Source organism: Chrysemys picta, chromosome 4, assembly GCF_011386835.1.
Source record: "Chrysemys picta bellii isolate R12L10 chromosome 4, ASM1138683v2, whole genome shotgun sequence".
NCBI classification, from domain to species: Eukaryota; Metazoa; Chordata; order Testudines; family Emydidae; genus Chrysemys; species Chrysemys picta.
In genome coordinates, this window is record NC_088794.1 from 75,081,220 (window position 1) to 75,095,307 (window position 14,088).

Here is a 14,088-nt window from a genome sequence, read left to right on the forward strand (position 1 = left end):
GCTGAATTGTGACATGACTGAATGAATTGGGCAGGAGAGGCAGGTTGATGACAAAGGAGAGAGATGTACAGTGAAACCTGTCTTAAGCAACCACTGAAGGGATTGATAAATCGATAGCTCAACAGAGCTTCTACTAACAGTCTTCTACTAAAATAAAGGTGCATTAGAACTGTACTCTGCAGGCCCTAAACTGGTGTAATACCGCAATGCTGATTTCACCAGCTGAGAACCAGGGCTGATATTTTTGAAGTAATTTGCTAGATCAGTAGGATTCATTGTACTCTGTAAACTGAAGTTATCTTGTTCCTTATCAGTGATAAGAAATATGGGCAGAATAATAGAAATCGGGTACACTTTTTTCCCCCCAAATGTATATGACTGTGAATTTTCTTTAAAGAAGATTGTTACTTGTCAGTATTGTTTGTGTGGACCACCCATCTTGATTTCCTTTATCTGCTGAAGATCAAGTACTTGTATAACATGTTGTAGTACTCTGCCTAGAATCTCTGTGTTTTATCCAGATTTAAACCTGGCAGGCATGGTGCAATGGAGCAAATATTCAGATTTTTTTCAGTCTTCATTTTCTTACATTTCAGCTTTATGGAGTAAGATAAAACAAACACTGTACTGCATTAATTTCCTTGGTTCTGTATAACCTGTTTTGCTGGTCTGAATATGATTTTTCATTCTGCTATCTTTCAGCAAGAATAGAAAATTCAATTTATTTAAATTTAATTTTAGGCATGTTAAATACTAGCTACATTTTAATGCTTTTTGAAAGTTGAGGTTTGTTATAAGTGAACAAAAGCTACCAGTTGAAAAGCATTACTGCCCTACTCTTGTTTCAGCAGAGGAGTGTGTGTGTTCTCTCCCTGTATTTAGTATGCAAAATATTTGCTTTCAGGGTACATTCACAGAAGTCCCTGCCAGCAACATCCGAAGAGTTATTGCTAAGAGATTAACAGAATCTAAAACTACTGTGCCTCATTCATATGCTACTACTGACTGTGACCTTGATGCTATCTTGAAACTAAGGAAAGAACTAGCAAAAGGTTGGTAAATGTTATTTATTATTCAAAATAAACTGATCTAACTGGACTACCTTGACCTGCTATACAATTAGTTACACCCACGCTCTCTGTACAGAGTGACTAGTCTTCTATATTGAGTTTCAATACTGGGCATTCAAATAAACTATTTTCTTTGTGCTACGACAATTTGTTTTTCTTAAAGAATTTTGTTTTTCATTAAGATGCTTCCTGTTTCACTGTCCTGTCTTAAGCAACCACTTTGTGTCCGTTTCTTGGGAGGCTGGTGATGATTGCTATGTGATTTTTCATGTATGTCTACAAATCTAAAATCAAGTAAAAGTTATTGTGGTGTGGGTTTTATTTTAAATTTGATTTCATTCAGCATGTTGTTTTTAAAAGCCCCTTCCTAGGGAAATAAACATACTAGTCAAGGTGTTCTAATGCAACTTGTGATTTTGGGTACCTTAATTTTTGGAAGCCCAATATTACTGTAAAAGGGCCTGATTTTCAGAAAATGTTGAATACCCTTCCTGTGAAGACCATGCGCAGTTCTAATTTCTCAGGTTAGCATCTGAATTCACTAATCATTCTGGAAAAACATTTGCCACTCTGTTCATAGGAGAGTCACTTCATACAATATTTCTTTTTTTCATAAATTCATGGCCTATCTTCCAGAATTTAGAATGCAGCCTAAAAACGACAAAATGCTTTGGCACAGATAGTGGTATAATGTTCAATCCTTAATTCTACTTTAGGGTTCATCTGCTGTATTACACTTATCAAAACTGTCTGTTATTACAGAGTCTTTTTTTTTCTCACTGCATTGACAGACAAGCAAAAAATTACCATTTGCTTCATCATCCTGTAGATCAGACACAAACTCTGTGATTGCTTGTGGTTACTGGAATCAGGCAGGTTCTTAGGAGACCAGGAGACTGCAATGTTATTCAACCAACCAGTATGAGAATGCTCATGCAACTGCAGATTAACATAAGTTTTCTGATTATACAGTAGGTTCTTGTTTCCTTCAGTCCTATCTCTAGAATTCATGCAGATTTTTCTGACTGACCACCTAGAGAGTAAATATGTGCTGTATTAAAATCTTGGTCTATCGGGATGGATGCATTGTAGGTTGAATTCCTAAATGACAAATCTGTGTGTAGAGTTGTAATGATGCTCTGTTTTCTGAGAGTGTCAAATCAGGACAAATTACTTAGAGCAGGGCAGTTACAGCCCAAAGCTGGAGTTCCTTTACTATTAAGGCACCAAACCAGCCAGACAGAGAGGACTTTGGTTTTACCCCACTGGCTAACCATAAGTCACACAAGCAATTCCCTTAGACACTCCAGTTCCCCAGTATCACCACCAATGCCACTTGTTATGGGGACGAATGGTTATGAAAACCAATACCCCAGTTAAAGAAAAAACGTTCTCCTGATCCCAAAGGACCAAGCTCCAGACCTGGGTCAATATACAAATCAGATCTTACCCACAAATCACGCAGTTGCCAATCCTTTAGAATCTAAAATCTAAAGGTTTATTCATAAAAGAAAGAAGAAATAGATGAGATCTAAAATTGGCTAAATGGAATCAATTACATACAGTATTGGCAAAGTTCTTGGTTCAGGCTTGTAGCAATGATGGAATAAATTGCAGGCTCAGATTAAGTCTCTGGAGTACATCCACAGCTGGGATGGGTCATTCAATCCTTTGTTCAGAGCTTCAGTTTGTAGCCAGGTCCCTCCAGAAGTAAGAAGCAGGATTGAAGACAAGATGGAGTAGATGCAGCAGCCTTTTATAGTCTCTTGCCATGTGGTCTCTGCTTTCTTTGTCTCAAAGACAAGCTATCCAGCACATGGCATAGAAAAACCTTAAAGTTCTGTCCATAGGCATGTCTCTGCATATCTTGCTGAGTCACAAGGTGTATCTGCCTTTTCTCAATGGGTCAGTTGTATAACTGATGGTCCTTAATGGGCCATCAAGCAGGCTAGGCAGTGCTGACACCACATTGTCTGGGGTGTTACCCAGAAGCATAGCACAAGTTTGAAATACAGACAGTATAGAGCCAATACTTATAACTTTAAATACAAAAATGATGCATGCATACAGATATAATCATAACCTTGTCTTAGACACCTTATTTGACCCACTTTATACAAGATTTGGTGCCACTACAGGACCTTGGTTGCAACAATGATCTATATGGTCCCAGTTCGTATTAATAACATCACAAGTATGTTGTGGGGAATCCTATTGGAAAAATACACACATGCCCTTTCCCACAACATACACTACTGGAAGCCTGGGTTTTGGTAGCCTAAAGCTGATGAAGCTACTGAGAAATGAAAGGTAATCCAGTATGACTAAAAGCTTTGTGTGGCTATGTCTTCAATAGGGGGAAAAAAAAGTGTGTTCTTAACTCATGTTAGTTAGCACATGGTAACTAACGAGGTAAAATCCCAATGAAGATGAGGCAATTTGTAGTTTTAACATGAACTTAGGAGATCTTACCTTGAATTCAGTGTGATTTATGCATTAGCTCTAGTATTTACTTTAAGCATGTCAGAAAATGGAATTTCTGTCCTGCGGAAAATTCTGACCGTTTGGAAAAACTTCAATTTGAAAACTAATAGTTTCATTTTATGCTGAAACATTATAATATAAAATTAAATATATAAAAATGTAATAATAGAAAAGTTTAAATAAATCCAAAGGAAATAGTCTAAATGACTATTTTCAAATGTTTCCATCAAACATTTAATCTAAATTGACACATTGCTGCAAAACATTTTAGATTTTGATGACACTGCATTTTCTGTTGGAAAACTGTTAAAAATTTTCTATCGCCTTTATTAAATATACAGATTCTAGTACTCTGCTGAATTGGGGCCCGACAAACAAAATCCTACCGTTTGGTGGTGAATACTGAAATTTGTAAATCCATCCTACTCGAGAGTGCTATCTCAGCTCTATTCAAGGTGCAAAGACATTTTTTTAAGAACTTCTGTTGTCCAGGGTCAAGTTGGAACCCAAGTGAAGTTGTATTCTTTATATTTGGTGAACTATGTAGACTTGGGAGTTTTCATTGCCTTTGAAGAAACTAGCTATTATATTAGCTGACTTTAGTCACTTTTTGTGGGTATGAAGGAACCCATTGTACTTGTGGCAGAGGAAAAATTTAAGCAGCCACTTAAAAATCCCTATATTTATCTACTCAGAAATCTTCCCTTATTGTACCTAATGTTAACAGTTGCATTGTTGTTTGTGAATATATCCGATATTTTTAGTTGCCCTCAGATACAGAACTGAGGATATTATAAGGAGTATTTGTTATTACAGCCACTTATGTGATCTAAAGCAGGGGTCGGCAACGTTCGGCACGCGGCTCGCCAGGGTAAGCACCCTAGCGGGCTGGGCCAGTTTATTTACCTGCTGACGCGGCAGGTTCGGCCGATCGCGGTCCCCACTGGCCGCGGTTCGCCGTCCCGGGCCAATGGGGACGGCAGGAAGCTGCGGCCAGCACATCCCTCAGCCCGCGATGCTTCCCGCCGCCCCCATTGGCCCGAGACGGCGAACCACGGCGAGTGGGGGCCACGATTGGCCGAACCTGCCGCGTCAGCAGGTAAATAAACTGGCCCGGCCCGCTAGGGTGCTTACCCTGGCGAGCCACATGCCAAACATTGCCGACCCCTGATCTAAAGAGAGAACACCACCATAATACAATCTATTTGTTAAATGCTGTTACTAGAAATGTGAAAAATATCTAAACTGTTTCCATCAGACCTTGAAGTCTACAGACTAACTAGCTCAAACCAAATATAAAACTCAGTATGCCATAATGTCGAACTAGAGAGGCTACAGGTTTATCATGATCCAAGAAACATTGCTCTTTTAATAAATCCTTATTTATTTATTTATTTATTTATTTACTTAAGAAGAATTCTATCTTCTGGCTTAGCCAAGTAGAAACTTTAGCCTGAGGCAAAGCTTCTCTTCTGTTCTGTAACATAATGCTTTATTATTCGATCACATTCTTTACTGTGTTCTATTTAAAGGACTAGTTCTGATTAATTATTCATTTTAATAAGTTCATATACCACCTACGTGAAGATGACCACAGTCTGGTAAACTGTGGGGTCATGTGATAAATAAATTTACCATGCACCTTTGACCTGCCTTCTGCTCACTAATCTATCTCTTAAGGATTTATTCTAACATTGTAAATCCCTCAGTAGTTGCAAACACTTGCCATAATTCTTAATCAACCTGCTCTGGAAAATTTTCCTTAGTCTCCCCCAAAATGTGACATTTTCTCCACAATGATGTGCAAGATTCATTCCTGCCCTAGCGATATCTTTTCTGTACATAAAATGTCATTACCTTAGTGTCCGTCTTGCATCCCTGCAGAGGACTTAAAAGTCTATTCTCCCGCTCAGTGGACAGTCCTCTGTCTAATTTAAACCAGTTATATCTGAATCTCTCACTTCCATGAATTATAATCACATTTATTACTTTTCATTTTTTAGGGGGAAAATGCTTTAAAATAATTGGGAAAACAATGACTGGTTCTCCTTTTGATGAATCTAGTAAATTATGTTGATGAAAGGCACATGTAATCACTTACAATTAATTTATCAGTGTATAAAATTCAGATAATCTAGGGACACAGATCTATCTTTGTCACTTTGCAAATCTAATTTTGGACCATATCGCTGTGAAATCTCATTTTTCTCCCCCACAGAACTGTAGACTTCATAAACCCAGCAGCAAAGCTCAGCTCTTCTTAATTTTTTTTAAATGTGTTCAAGAACTCTCACAAATCAAGTTTATGTAAGTAAATATTAGGCTGAGCCAAGTCTGTTAGTGAATTAGGATTAGCATTCTGAATGTCATTTCTTTTACATCAAAAGAAAAATTAGTCTTTAGCATGTCATAATTTTTTTTTAAATGAATGGTGTATATTAAGTTTTAGGAAGATACAGCTTTGTTCTTCAAGGATTTTTATGGAGATATGTGTGAATATTGACCTTTGTTTTGCACAAGAAAGTATATAGATAATCAACAGGTTTCTGATGTGATTTCTGAATGGAATGTTTTGATTGTTTTTCTTTGATCATTTGTGTCGGATGTATATATGTTCTCAACTGTTGTTGAGCCAGTTTTAATATCTGTACGCTCTCCATCACATCGTGCTACACATATTGACATGCTGCTACGTATGAGAGGGAGGTTTATAAATCCAAAGAAGCTATATACAGCATTTGCATTTTGTCTTAAAGCTTTCCGGCTGTGTTTACCAAAATCATCATCATCATGGCTTAAAACTTGTAGGACCAGATTCAGCCAAGGAAAGTGATAGCTTAGCTTCCAAGGTGGCAACCCTGGCGAGGGCCTTTGACTGCACAATGCCTGCCTAGAATGATATTGCTGATTCAGGAGATGGTGCAGCCAGTGGTACTGATCAAATGCATCCCCTCGCCAGCCTTCACCTGATTGTAAAGCTGTGCTCCTCCAGCAGAATTCACAAGACAGGGCCACATTGAAAAAACAGCCCCGCCCTTCCTGGTGGGTGAACCTATCTTGTACTAGGTGAATTAACATCAGCTAGTGCAAGGAGACATCATGGCAGGTAAACTGGGGACGAATCTAACCTGTAATTTGGTTAATACATCATCCTATTTTTGGAGAATAAAACCCAAGGACCTCACCACTGGAAACAAGATATGAAACTGAATCATGCATCAAGCCCTAGGGAAAACAGAAGCAGCAAAATGGAGCAATAAATACAGTAAAATCCAATGCACAGAAATGCAAGTAACAGAATCAAGTTAATTTCCTAAAAAATATATGCCTCAGCACTTCTTCACAATGATCAAAATACCAAGCTCAGCAGAGCAGTCTAATAGCTGAAAAGATGCACTGAATATGAGAAAATGTACCAGTTTGACCACAAATACACATAATTCACTGAGAAAGTAAAGATACCCACTTGACAGAAAAACACGGTACATGCCACTTAAATATCAAGAGGATTTTAGGCCAGAACAATAAACAAACTTTAACATACCACTCACAGGTCTTGCCTCAGGCCCATTACTTACTAAAGTGAGCCTTAATCCCTGCTAATACTCTCTAGTCTAAAGAGTCTTATCACTTCAGTGTTTTAGTTACACATCTTCATGTGTTGATGATTTTTCTTTGTACCCAGATGAATTTCATGCTGTTTGTAAACAACTCCACAAAATACAGGGCTGTCTACCAGAGCAACGGAGGGTGCTACTAACTGCCTGTCTTAGTGGATTTAGGGAAGAAAGAATCCCTTTCTTTGCTCCTGTGATGCCATTGTGGTGTTATGTAGCAGTACTAGGGTTACCATATTTCAGCAAGCAAAAAAGAGGACGGGAGGAGCCCCGCCCTAGCCCCGCCCCTGCCCCTCCCACTTCCTGCCCCCCCAGAACCCCCAACCCTCCCCCCGTTCCTTGTCCCCTGACTGCCCCCTCCTGGGACCCCTGCCCCTAACTGCCCCCCAGGACTCCACTCCCTATCTAAGCCTCCCTGCCTCTTGTCCCCTGACTGCCCCAACCCTTATCCACACCCCCACCCCCAGACAGACCCCTGGGACTCCCACGCCCCATCCAACCACTCCCCACCCCCTGACAGCCCCCCCCAGAACTCCCAACCCATCTAAACCCCTCTGCTCCCTGTCCCCTGACTGCTCCGATCCCTCTCCCCACTCCTGCCCCCTGACAGCTCCCCCCCAGAACTCCCAGCCCCCCCCGTTCCTTGTTCCCTGACTGCCCCCTCCTGGGACCCCTGCCCCTAAGTGCCCTCCAGAACCCCACCCCCTATTTATGTACAGGCGTGACTACCTGCCCTTTCCTGGTTACTATATGCGGCCAGTCCGCATCCACATCCAGTAGTTAAAATAAATAAACAAACTAATGATTTAAATTGGAATTTCATCCATTAATAAGTATTTATTATATAGTTAAAACCATTCTATTGAAGGGCAGATATTAAATAACACTAAATATGTTAATATTCAAAACAATATTAAAAATTTGAAAATTTAGAGCATGGAAACCAAAATAGCTAAAATTTAGTTTTGGCAAGATACACGGAATGGAAACTCCGGGATCTTTACCTGTCACTGAATATAGCCATCATACCAATAGTGGAATATAAAACAAGTCTACATATACTCTCCTTAAAATTTTTACTTCTGTCCATTCCCAATAATTGTAACAAATCATTATTACCTTCACTCCACTTGCCACGTGCCCCAAGCACAAAACCAAAGAAGTGGATATTTTTACCTCCCGTTAAGTTTTTAATTTCTTCCTCTAACTCAAGATAATAAGCCACCTTCTCACTGTGGGCTTGTTCCAAACTTCCGGCATTATCCTCCCATCGCACTGTAACATCAACCACCACTGCTGTATCTCCTTTTATAAATATAATATCCGGCTTTCTTAACTCACCCTTACTATTTCTCAAATGGGGCTCTATCATTGCCTTCCACCCTAATTTACCAACCTTATCCACAACTGCAGACACTACTCTATTATGCCTTTTTATCCTAGCATTCTTAGTCTTATAACATTGTCCTGAGATATGGGGAACAGTCTCCCGCACTTTACCGCACCATCTACAAAGAGCATTCACACCTCCTCTTCCTCTTGCTAATGTCTCCCTAGTAGGATAAATATTTGCCCTAAGCTGCAATGCTGCGATATACGCTGACGATTTAACTTTACTAGAGTTTCTAAAAATCGAATTACTAATTAAATCATTTTTAAAATATTTTATCCCTATTCCCTGACATCTCAGTTCCGACCATCTTAAAAATTCCTCTTCCCTCCATTTCTTGGGATGAGATGTTACTGCACTAAATGACAATATTTTATCCACAAGATTTTCTCCTGCATATAGATAAGATAGGTCCATCCAATCATCTCTCGAGACAATATGTCTCCTCCATTTACGAATTAACATATTTGGGATTTGCACACTAAACTTAGTGAGAGCTAAACCACCATCCCTACCTCTAGAATAAAATATCCCATCTGTGGTACACTGAGGTAAATGTAAAATCTCTTTAACTATTTTTCTAACTAACACATCAAGATCGTCTAAAAGATTAAAAGGGGGTTCTATTAAAAGAAGATTATAAAATAGCTTCGGTAAGATGTATGTCTGTAAAATTAATATTTTTTGGGCCGGTTTTAATGGGGCCTTAATTAAATTCTCACTCCAATCTTTCAATTTTTCTTTAAGTACCGGTCCCCCTACACCTATCCAGGGATCTATTCTAGCCCCTAAATATTTTTCAAAATCCCCTGGTTGAACATATTCAATCTTCTCTGACCCTATCTGCCAGTTATCCTTAGGATTAACTACATAGGTTTTATGTTTAGTTAAAATATGAAAGCCTTTCGTTTTCTTCACATTAACAGAGAGATTAGTATTTTTACAAAACTCCTCTAAGATACCCAAATTTTTGATCATTCCTTTATATGAGCTACTTAAAATTGCCACATCATCGGCAAAAGCCAATGACGTGACACTATTACCCTTAACATAAAAACCACTTCCTTCTACTTCTAATCTAGTTAAAAGGGGATCCATAGCAATATTAAACAAAATTGGGGACAACGGGTCACCCTGCTTGACCCCCCTCCTAATTAAAATAGACTCAGTAGCTTCATCACCCACCCATACCCTAGTTGTGCAATTATCATAAAGGTCCCTAATAATATCTATAAAATGTTCATCTATACCAAATCTTCTCAACCCGGCTATTATATGTCCGTGTCCCACAGAATCAAATGCTTTAGCCAAATCTACGAACACTATTGCAATTTCATTCCCATTTCGTTTAGCCCCTTTAATCAAATTATCTAATATAGCAATATTTTCCTCACACCCAGGGGCGGATATAAACCCTTTTTGTCTAGTACATATCTTAACTGTTTCCACCAGTCTTTTTGCTAATATTTTGGTATAGATTCTAATCCAAACTGACCCAATTGTCAATGGTCTCCAAGATGTTAACTTCTTCATTTCCTCCTCATCTTGTGTCTTTGGTATTAAAATCGTTCTATTTTTCTTAAATTCATCTGGTACCTGTCTATTTAGAAACCATATATTAAAAATTTTTGTAAGTATTAAGGAGTCTAAATTAAAAATATCCCACAAATTGCTCACTTTTACTTTATCTGGGCCAGGAGCACTATCTTTTCTTATTTCTGTTAAAGCTATTCTAATCTCATCCACAGAGATCGGACTCATTAATATATCATTATCCGCATTCTCTGTGGATGATGGCCACCCTATCATATTACCATGTCCAATTGTTCCCAAAATATTTACATAGTATTCCTCAATTTCTTTCATAGGGATAGCACACTTAGCCTTATCTGGCTCTCCCATTATAATGCGAGTCAATCTTCTTCTATCCTTATCAAATAATTGTTGATAGAATTTATACTTAGCTTTCTTTGTAGCATATCTCCTAATTGCATTAAATTGCTTCCTTCTCCCCTCCTTTCTAATCTTCCCTTTTCCTTTATTCCTCAACTCTATTTGACTTTCATTTCTAGGGTCCTGTCCCTCTACTAATGAATAACATAATTTTTCCAACATTGCCCATCCGAGAGCTTTTGTTAAATCCTCCTTTAATAATCCTTCAATTTCCCCTAAACTATTTATTATTTCTCTTCCCTCCCTACTTTGTTTTCCCCGTTTACATATTTTCTCCACTAAATCCACTTCTGGATGTCCTTTTAGTGGGAAAATCCTCTCTCTTGGGGGCGGAATTTCTAATATATTTACTCTAATGTCCTCTACCTCAGTAACTTCCTCCCTATCTTCTGTTACCACTAACTTCTTCTTTGCTAATTCTCGTCTTTTATCTGATATTTGTTTATTCGTTTTGGTCCTCATCTCGCTCTCAATACATTTATTTATATTCCTTTTCCCAATATATTTCCTTTCCAACTGTATAAGCTGCGCAACCTCATCTTTAGTCCATATACGAGATCTAGTCGATCCCTCTTTGATCTTACTTTTAGCAGCCATATCTTCTTTTCTTTGCTCATTCCTCACAGCAGGGTGTCTATGTCTACAGTGTTGGCTCAATCCAGATCTAGTATGAAAACCAAGCCCACAGACCGAGCACGTATGGCTCTTCATTGGGGTATCCGCCTTCTTGGGTATGCACTTGGGGTAGTGGCAAGCTATATTATGATATTGAGAAGATTTTCCACATTTACTACATACAACTCGTATGGCTTTACTTTTATGAACCACATTAATGTGTTTGGCCCATTTACCAAATGTTGGTAATATCTGGGGACATATTGGACAATTAAAACTATCAACGGGATACTCTAAATAAAAAACCCCATCCTTCCACGAACTACTTTCTAATATATTTATATTACTACCAATACTGTTAAGATCCTTATTACGATCCCTATTAAAATCAGTACTTGATTCCCTAACATATGGATCATCAAATGTACTTAAATACTTAAAATCTGGATTAAAACTGTCCATAGTTAAATCATTAAAAGTGTCCCTTGTAAAAACCATCGGTAAGATAGATAAAATCTCCTCACCATGATCATCACAAACATTCTCCTCTACCTCCTCTCCATGCTCCACTGGGAGGACTTGATTCTCACTCTCATTCTCATGAGACTTCATTATAGTCCACACCATTTTATCCATTGGTCCAGCGACCCTGATCACACCCCTAATATATTTAACACTGTCAGCCGGGGCATCAAAGCCAACAGCGGGGGCGTTATTAACCCGGTCCAGCGCCAATCCGGTATAAAAATATAAATTACTTTTTTCCATAGCTAAAAGATTTACCCTTCTCAGGGGGAAACTAACCCTTTCCAGGGGGAAACTAACCCGTACCTGGGGGAAACTTACCCTTTCCAGGGGGAAACTAACCCGTGCCTGGGGGAAACTACCCTTACCAGGGGGAATCTAACCCTTACCAGGGGGAGTCAACCCGTACCTGGGGGAGGCTACCCTTACCAGGGGGGCATCCATGTGGCACCATATGGGGCTGCCCAACCCCATCCCACACCCCACTAAATGTGGGATGTGGGTTCGTCCTCCGCAATCCGCCTGGCTATCCAAGCCAGTTACCGACTCTCACCACGAGGAGGTAGCGGTTGGACTTGCAATCCAGAGGCTTTCCTCAAAGAGGGGTCCCAAACAGCATAATGTCGAGCTCTAACGGGCGTGTGAGAAAAGGCTCAGATCTTGGTAGGGGTTGCCCCTATTGACCGGGCTCACGCCCACCCCCACCTCACTGATAACCCATTCTCTCACTACCCTCAGGCAATGTTTCCGTCCAAGCCCGACAGCTGAGAGGGTCCAGAGACGCATGGAGAGCCATTAAGAGGTGGCAGGGTGGGGCCATAGGGGGTGGGGTCCGGCTCTCTTAATGGCTCTCCATGCGTCTCTGGACCCTCTCAGCTGTCGGGCTTGGACGGAAACATTGCCTGAGGGTAGTGAGAGAATGGGTTATCGGTGAGGTGGGGGTGGGCGTGAGCCCGGTCAATAGGGGCAACCCCTACCAAGATCTGAGCCTTTTCTCACACGCCCGTTAGAGCTCGACATTATGCTGTTTGGGACCCCTCTTTGAGGAAAGCCTCTGGATTGCAAGTCCAACCGCTACCTCCTCGTGGTGAGAGTCGGTAACTGGCTTGGATAGCCAGGCGGATTGCGGAGGACGAACCCACATCCCACATTTAGTGGGGTGTGGGATGGGGTTGGGCAGCCCCATATGGTGCCACATGGATGCCCCCCTGGTAAGGGTAGCCTCCCCCAGGTACGGGTTGACTCCCCCTGGTAAGGGTTAGATTCCCCCTGGTAAGGGTAGTTTCCCCCAGGCACGGGTTAGTTTCCCCCTGGAAAGGGTTAGTTTCCCCCAGGTACGGGTTAGTTTCCCCCTGGAAAGGGTTAGTTTCCCCCTGAGAAGGGTAAATCTTTTAGCTATGGAAAAAAGTAATTTATATTTTTATACCGGATTGGCGCTGGACCGGGTTAATAACGCCCCCGCTGTTGGCTTTGATGCCCCGGCTGACAGTGTTAAATATATTAGGGGTGTGATCAGGGTCGCTGGACCAATGGATAAAATGGTGTGGACTATAATGAAGTCTCATGAGAATGAGAGTGAGAATCAAGTCCTCCCAGTGGAGCATGGAGAGGAGGTAGAGGAGAATGTTTGTGATGATCATGGTGAGGAGATTTTATCTATCTTACCGATGGTTTTTACAAGGGACACTTTTAATGATTTAACTATGGACAGTTTTAATCCAGATTTTAAGTATTTAAGTACATTTGATGATCCATATGTTAGGGAATCAAGTACTGATTTTAATAGGGATCGTAATAAGGATCTTAACAGTATTGGTAGTAATATAAATATATCAGAAAGTAGTTCGTGGAAGGATGGGGTTTTTTATTTAGAGTATCCCGTTGATAGTTTTAATTGTCCAATATGTCCCCAGATATTACCAACATTTGGTAAATGGGCCAAACACATTAATGTGGTTCATAAAAGTAAAGCCATACGAGTTGTATGTAGTAAATGTGGAAAATCTTCTCAATATCATAATATAGCTTGCCACTACCCCAAGTGCATACCCAAGAAGGCGGATACCCCAATGAAGAGCCATACGTGCTCGGTCTGTGGGCTTGGTTTTCATACTAGATCTGGATTGAGCCAACACTGTAGACATAGACACCCTGCTGTGAGGAATGAGCAAAGAAAAGAAGATATGGCTGCTAAAAGTAAGATCAAAGAGGGATCGACTAGATCTCGTATATGGACTAAAGATGAGGTTGCGCAGCTTATACAGTTGGAAAGGAAATATATTGGGAAAAGGAATATAAATAAATGTATTGAGAGCGAGATGAGGACCAAAACGAATAAACAAATATCAGATAAAAGACGAGAATTAGCAAAGAAGAAGTTAGTGGTAACAGGAGATAGGGAGGAAGTGACTGAGGTAGAGGACATTAGAGTAAA

At 40.1% G+C, this 14,088-nt stretch overlaps 1 protein-coding gene across 3 annotated transcripts in view; it reads left to right on the plus strand.

The window, feature by feature from the left end:
• PDHX (pyruvate dehydrogenase complex component X) overlaps positions 1-14,088 on the plus strand; it is a 127,212-nt gene that overhangs the window by 64,650 nt on the left and 48,474 nt on the right. For all 3 annotated transcript variants that reach the window (XM_065592689.1, XM_065592688.1, XM_065592690.1), the window contains one exon: positions 905-1,052. In XM_065592689.1, coding sequence (XP_065448761.1) covers positions 905-1,052 — 148 coding nt within the window. The remainder of the gene's footprint in view (positions 1-904; positions 1,053-14,088) is intronic.